The 6,807-nt window shown below is 38.9% G+C and overlaps 1 protein-coding gene across 1 annotated transcript; it reads left to right on the forward strand.

Annotated features, from left to right (window-relative positions):
- The first annotated feature begins 358 nt into the window (after positions 1-358).
- On the forward strand, positions 359-981 carry LOC147604128 (uncharacterized). Its single transcript, XM_086795099.1, has 2 exons — positions 359-501; positions 624-981. The coding sequence occupies exons 1-2, from the start codon at positions 419-421 to the stop codon at positions 910-912; spliced, it is 372 nt and encodes a 123-aa protein (XP_086651225.1). The 5' UTR covers positions 359-418; the 3' UTR covers positions 913-981.
- The last annotated feature ends 5,826 nt before the right edge of the window (positions 982-6,807 follow it).

The raw sequence follows: 6,807 nt of genomic DNA on the forward strand, positions 1-6,807 counted from the left end.
ATTGATGTGAGCTTTTCAACTTCCAAGAGCGATTGTGGATAAGCATGGGTCGTTCCAACTTCAATGGCGAGTGGTTCAAAAACTACAGATTGGGCACTGGTAAGGACTCAGGAGTACGGTTTGCAAACCCACTCAGGGTACCTGAGTTCGTGAAGCGTAACTAGTTACCCAACACGGAAGACTTTTGGTTCACAGCACCACGCTTAATAAGGAAGACATCTGATCAGGGTACTCGTGGCATATTGTAGCGTGTACCCTAGTCATCACGTATACTGTCACAACCAACGCGATAAGAGACACCCCACTCTGCTTACAACGAGGATATCGTGTGTTTGGGCTGCTCTGGTATTCTGCAAGCTGCCCGATCTCCTACCCTTGCTCAAAGCATATTTCCCTCTCTAGACGCAGAACGTAACTAATGGCGCATTCCTTCTACGTGCAGCTGGCTGCGCGCACCACAAGAGCTGCCTTGAAGCAAATTCGGCTCACATCAAACCTACGGTGAGTGATTTTTCTCCATTACTACTAGCTATGGAAAACTATGACGCAGTGCGTAACACTCTCCTACTGCCTCGTCGCCCACCACCTCAAATGGTTGCCCTTGCTTTGTGATCCTCGTGCAGATCAAGACCAAGCTCCCCTTATCATTCGCTTCGTAAAATCTCATATGCAACAAAGGCAGTGGATCCTTACGACGAAGAGCTTGACAAGAAAGCTTCCAGCTCTACCATTACTTGGTGGTGGGTGCCGGATCCTGCCACAGGCGTGTGGGCTCCCGAAGGCCAAGAGATACACACGCACCCACTTCATTTGAACGACTCCCCTGCTTGGGATCACCACCAGCAAGCCTGGTTCCGAGAAGACGTCCATCTGCATTCCGTCGATCATCATTCTCAGGAGCTTGCTTCTTAACGCGCTGCAGGTGTAGTTTCTTTCTGTAGCAACCTCCACCAAGTAAATTGAACACACCTCTCCTTTACCCCTGTGTGAGCGTTGTGTGTGTGCGCGCGCGAGACAGAGAGAAAAGGAAGAGAGAAATCGTGCGACTACTCAAGCTGGGCAACCTCTAAGCGTGTCGAATCCCCCCCAGCTATAGCATGGACAGCAGCATTCTTAGAGGCACTTTCCACGGCAAATTTATTTTGCCTGGCCGAGTTGCGTTTAATACAAATGGCTAACTTAGGTGTGCCTGTGGCTTTGTGGGAAGGTGTTGAAATGTTCACTGGATAAAAATTGGTAGTATTTCGGACAAATTGAACTACGTGTACCGTTGGCAAGCACGTCACCGCACAATTATTTATACAGCAAGCTTTGCACATGTGCTTACTACTCAATATTTTCTCTAGGAGTCCACAACAATCAACATTTATCTTTTTGTTGGTGTTGGCATTGCTTTCTCATTAGTCGAGTGTAAGCACCATAACATCGGTAGAGATAATAATTATCCTACATCATCATATTGAATCTCACACTAATTGTCTAGTTTGATACTTTTATGTGATATCCCTTGATGCTATCATGCAGTCATCCTCATGTAATCATCCTACATCAAGGGCACTCACACAGACATAATTATATATTGCACAAGGAAAACAATATGCGTACTCCCCTCTTATGTTTAGTTTTGCCGGTATAAATCAAATTGTTTGTATTATAGGTCTCGCCTTTTTTTAGCCAAACTCTTCTCAAACTCTTCTTGACCACTCTAGGTAAGCTCTTACACATAAGAAATTTTGCTATTGATGCTTTTCTCGTTTGCATCCTTGGATGCTAGGTTTTAGGGTTAGTTTGAATGCCTCCTTTATGCATGTATAGAGTATGCCTAATAGGCTTATGCACAAGGCTTGTGGATTTTGAATAAGTCTTGAATATGCATAAGGCCATGGCTTGTGCATAAGGTTTATGCTTATGCATAAGTCTTGTGGCTTATGTATTAGGCTCATGCATAAGGCTTATGGCTTATGCATAAGACCTATGGCTTATTCATAAGGTTCATATGCATAAAGCTTGTGGCTTATGCATAAGGTTGATGCACAAGCCTCTTATGCATAAGGTGTGACAATGAGGAGCCTAGGAAGGTACTATTTATTATTCCTTGTGGGGTTGATGATGGTGGCCTTTTTATGGATGATACAGGGAGAAGGTTTTGCTATAGCTTCTATCAAGTGGTGAATCAAACATACAAGAACACCTTCAAAACATGGGGAAAACAAAGAGACAAAGGCTTTGTCTATGTTGTCCAATGCATGCATGAGCGGGTTTCTAATCCCTTATTGTGTGTTATGATGACCCCCCTTGGTCTAGATAGCACATCATAACGATATTGAACATGAGGTTGCACATAAAGAGATGTGTGAGGAAAGAAAGAGACATGTTAGCTTAGTGTGTGGAAGAATGTGATTAGGGACGTCAAAGATAATAAGCAGTACCTACAACAAAAGGCAGTGCACCATTTGTAATGAGAGAAGTATGGTGCCACAAAATATGGGTTTGGAGGAAAGGTAGCTTGGATCTCCAGATTCATTTGTTAGATACGTGGTTTATTATGTGTCATGTTTTTCATGCATTTAATTTCATGCGCTACATATTCATAATTGTAGGAAATGTTGGCCGTACCCTAAGAGAACAAGAGAACAAATATTACAGACATCGTATTAAAGCTTTAGCTTGGGAGTGGCTTAAACAAGAGTCGGGGGGTTACCTTGATGATGACATCTAGAGAGCACAGTGCAACTAGAGAGTAGTTGATCTCACATGTGATTAATTTATTTGAAGATTTATATGAGCTTGTTTTAGCACTAAATGTTTTTACTTTTCATTATGTAATGTAGGAAGAAAACGAAGGTCGTGGTGGTGTGGGGAGAATGAAAGTGGCTAGGATGAAGGTGAAGCTAGTGGTGTGTTAACCCACTTAACTAATTTTGTCAAATCAAAAGGTGTGGGCCATTGCTTCTAGCAACAACACCTTGATTTATAGCTTCTATGGCACAATTTCAATCTTCTCATTAGATACACTAATGGTCTCATGGTATATCTAAGTCTAGGAGCTACCTCATACTAGGGCTACCCAAAGATTATCACAACATGCCTTACTGTGCCTGTGTATTGGTACCGAATCTACTACTTAATGAGACATGCCAAATTCACAGTGTATAAATCTAAACCTTTTTGACTTGGCAGTAGCTTCACCACTACATACATTCGTGATGGGAGGATGTAGTCATCACCATTAAGAAGGGCAATATATTAATCACTTCATAGGTTAACACGATTTCACTTGGCCAACCTACCTTAAAGCATCAAAAGGAGCTCTACCATCTTACTTGATAAAAAAGGGTAGGTTTGTAAGATGGTGTTAAGAGTTTAAAAAAGGGCACCTATCTCTTGTAAGATGGTGTTGGATCCTTTTAACAAAATGAGGCCTTATCACCAGAGCTTAATGCCAAATATGCAAGTCACTAACTTCATGTATACACTTGATTTGATTAGAACTAATGGGACTATTTTAAGTTTTGTCCAGCCTAGTGTGAAAGCTAGTCACTTGTATATAAGTGATTTTTGTATATACTAGCTTTAACTAGAACTAGTGGGGGAGCATTTTTATGTTTTGTCCAGCATAGTGGCAAAGCTAGCCACATGTATATAAGACAATTTTGACATTGAGCAATACACATTCATTCCCTTACAACAGAATCTGGCAAGCTCTCCTTCGTCCTACCCTCTTGCTTATATTGTATTGCAACTTGAGTTCTATGATGGGACGCTTGCTAGATAGGTTTATTTATGGTTTCTCCCACTATGATTGGCTTCTTCATTCACCTCTTATGAGAGAGAACCACTGTGAAGGATATCACCACCTTGTCTCCTAGACCTCCACCTAGGTAAGAAAGTTGTATCTTTACCTCCTTTACAAAAGGAGAATTTGGGTATGATAACAAACTGAGGACATGGACGATGAGCTAGTGCACTCATACAGGAAGTTGCATTTGTGGCTCTATATGCAAAAGTACCAAATGACACTTGAGCTAAAGAATGCAATTGAGTTGATTAAATATCTAAGATTTGAGGAGCACACACATGGGGTAAACATTTTACCCATTGTCTATTCATGTTACCTACATATTTCATTAGGTCCACACCTTTTACCCAGTGCCCATGCCATGTTACCTACATATTAGCATCAACATTTACCCATTGTGGCCATTCATGCTACTTACATATTTCATTAGGAAATCAGCTTTTTTTTCACATAACACATGCATTTGAAACTAACCTTGTCAATGAAAACCCTCCAAGTACATCTATGGATGGGGGGGGGGGGGGACCATTGATTGGCCCATGGTATGGCTCATCTCCTAGATAACCCCCAACCTTGCAGGTACTTCCAAAGAGTTTTAAGGCAACAACCTCTGTTTGATCCCATTTCACATAGACAAAACCTTATTGTGGATTGATGCATTAGCTATGAAGAAGTCCAATCTTTAAGAAACCACAAGCTGCAAGATCTAGGAATAATATCTTGTCCCACCAACTAGGTCTAGCTCCGTCTACCCATGGAATCATTCAATGGTGGTCCTAACACTAGTTTTTCCAATCAAAAGGTACGGTTAGTTTCTACCAACACCTGAATTTTAATGGCCCAAGCTACTTCAACATTATAAGGAGGCCTCATGTAAAGAACTTCTACATCATATACACCTTTCATCAATCCCAAACCTACATTGCATATACATTTATATATATACCTTTTATGTAACGTGGGGATAAGTTGCCTATACCACCATGACTATCCAAAGATTATCAAAACATTACCGATATCCAAGGTCCCAAATATACCACTTAACCTTGTATGCTAACTTTACGATATATCCTAGACCATCCACACCTCTCCAACTCAGTAGAGCAACTTCACCATTGACCTAGGCACTGACTTGGATATAATACAAGAACATAGTCACCATTAAGAAGGGTTGTATGTTAACCACTTCATAATTTAACATGGTTTCATTGGATTGATATCAACTATAAAGAACTTTTTCATATTACATGTTTGAAAGAGCATCTATCTAATGTTAACCACTTTCTATATTAGCATGGTTTCATTGGATTGATATCAACTATAAAGAACTTTTCCATATTTGAAAGAGCATCTTATGTTAACCACTTTCCATATTAACATGGTTTCATTGGATTGATATCAACTATAAAGAACTTTTCCATATTACATGTTTGAAAGAGCATGTTATGTTAACCACTTTCTATATTAACATGGTTTCACCCACTCAATATAATGTAAGGCACTTTACCATCTTAGGTGCTTAAATGGTCCCCCTACCTTTTGTAAGATGGTATTTGACTTTATAAAGTGGCCTTACCATCATATTAATACCAAATAGGGAAGTCACTATCTTCATGTATGTACATGATTTTGACTAGAACTAGTGGCCTAGGCTATCTTCACATCTTATCTAGCCTAGTGCAAAAGTTAATCACTTATGTACAAGTCATTTTTGACATTGAGCAATAAACATTAATTACCTTGAAATATAATACTTGTGAGCTCTCCTTTTTCTCCGTTCACTCTTGTTTCTTGTGTTCTATTTAATCTTTCTTGCTTGATGGATGCTGGCTAGATAGGCTTGTTTATAGTTTTCTCCCTCTCTTTATCTTATTTTCTATCCACCTTTTGTGAGAGAGAAACATCATTAAAGGCTATCTCCTTCTTGATTCCATCTAGGCAAAGAAATCTCTACATTCAACCCCTTAGCAAAGATGTATCTAGTGTGATAATGGAGTGAAGATGAAAGGAACAAGCTAGCACACTCATATAGGAAGTTGCATTTGTGATCTAAGGTAAAGTACCAAATGACACTTGATTCAGAAAGGTTACGGTAAGCTCTCGACTTAAAAAATTGTTATATAAGTGTCCCCTTGATCAAAATGTCTTTCAAGATCAAGAGGTCAAGGAGACATTGGAGGAGGTAAAAGTAGACCATGATACATCATTAATCATTCAATATGAGAATGAGATTGCAAATGAACATGTTCAAGAAAATAAAGAAACCATAGTGGAGCATAAGTAAACTTGCACCAATAATGACGTTGAAGTATGCACCAAATCATCTACTAGTGAAATAGAGCTTTTTATAGATATCGATGTCAATGATTTGCCAGATGTTGATATAGACCAAATGACGTATGAATAGAATGATCCCATACTAACACCCATACCGACATCTTAGACTTAGGATTTTTTTTTCTTTTATCATCTCCCATTACCAATATAAGCATCAGTACAGGACCATTGCAAATAAGTGTCAAAAAAGTGGGTGGCAATAAAAGTGTCAAAATAAGCATTGGTAAAGGCATCATAACAAGCATCGGAATATGAATATAATGATGCATATACCTATATTTTTATCACCTCTAGTAAAATCTGATGCTTATACCAAATGTATATAAGTTTTTTGTTATTGGAAGAATATGGTAGACTAGGGTTGGCAGCTTTGCCAGCCCTAGTCTATCTCCACTAGTACCAACAGGCTCTCAAATTTCTACACACAAATATGATTATGTTTATATTACTGAGAGCATCATTATATTTCTATGTTACAAAGGATTAGAGCCAAGATCTTATAAAAAACATTATGATTATGTTTATATTACTGAGAGCATCATTATATTTCTATGTTACAAAAGATTAGAGCCAAGATCTTATAAAAAACATTTATATTAAACAACAGCCTATCTACTTGTTCTCATCATTTCTATTTATGTGTTACGAAATATTAGAGCCAAGCTCTTATA

Source organism: Cibotium barometz, chromosome 62 (assembly GCF_041138505.1).
Source record: "Cibotium barometz isolate CiBa-2024 chromosome 62, ASM4113850v1, whole genome shotgun sequence".
Taxonomy (NCBI): domain Eukaryota; kingdom Viridiplantae; phylum Streptophyta; class Polypodiopsida; order Cyatheales; family Cibotiaceae; genus Cibotium; species Cibotium barometz.

What these genes read in the sequence shown, in the direction of transcription:
- LOC147604128 (XM_086795099.1), top strand. Translation starts at nt 419, where the DNA reads ATGGCGCATTCCTTCTACGTGCAGCTGGCTGCGCGCACCACAAGAGCT. An exon ending in CGGCTCACATCAAACCTACG is followed by an intron (nt 502 to 623) that starts GTGAGTGATTTT and finishes ATCCTCGTGCAG; the next exon opens with ATCAAGACCAAGCTCCCCTT.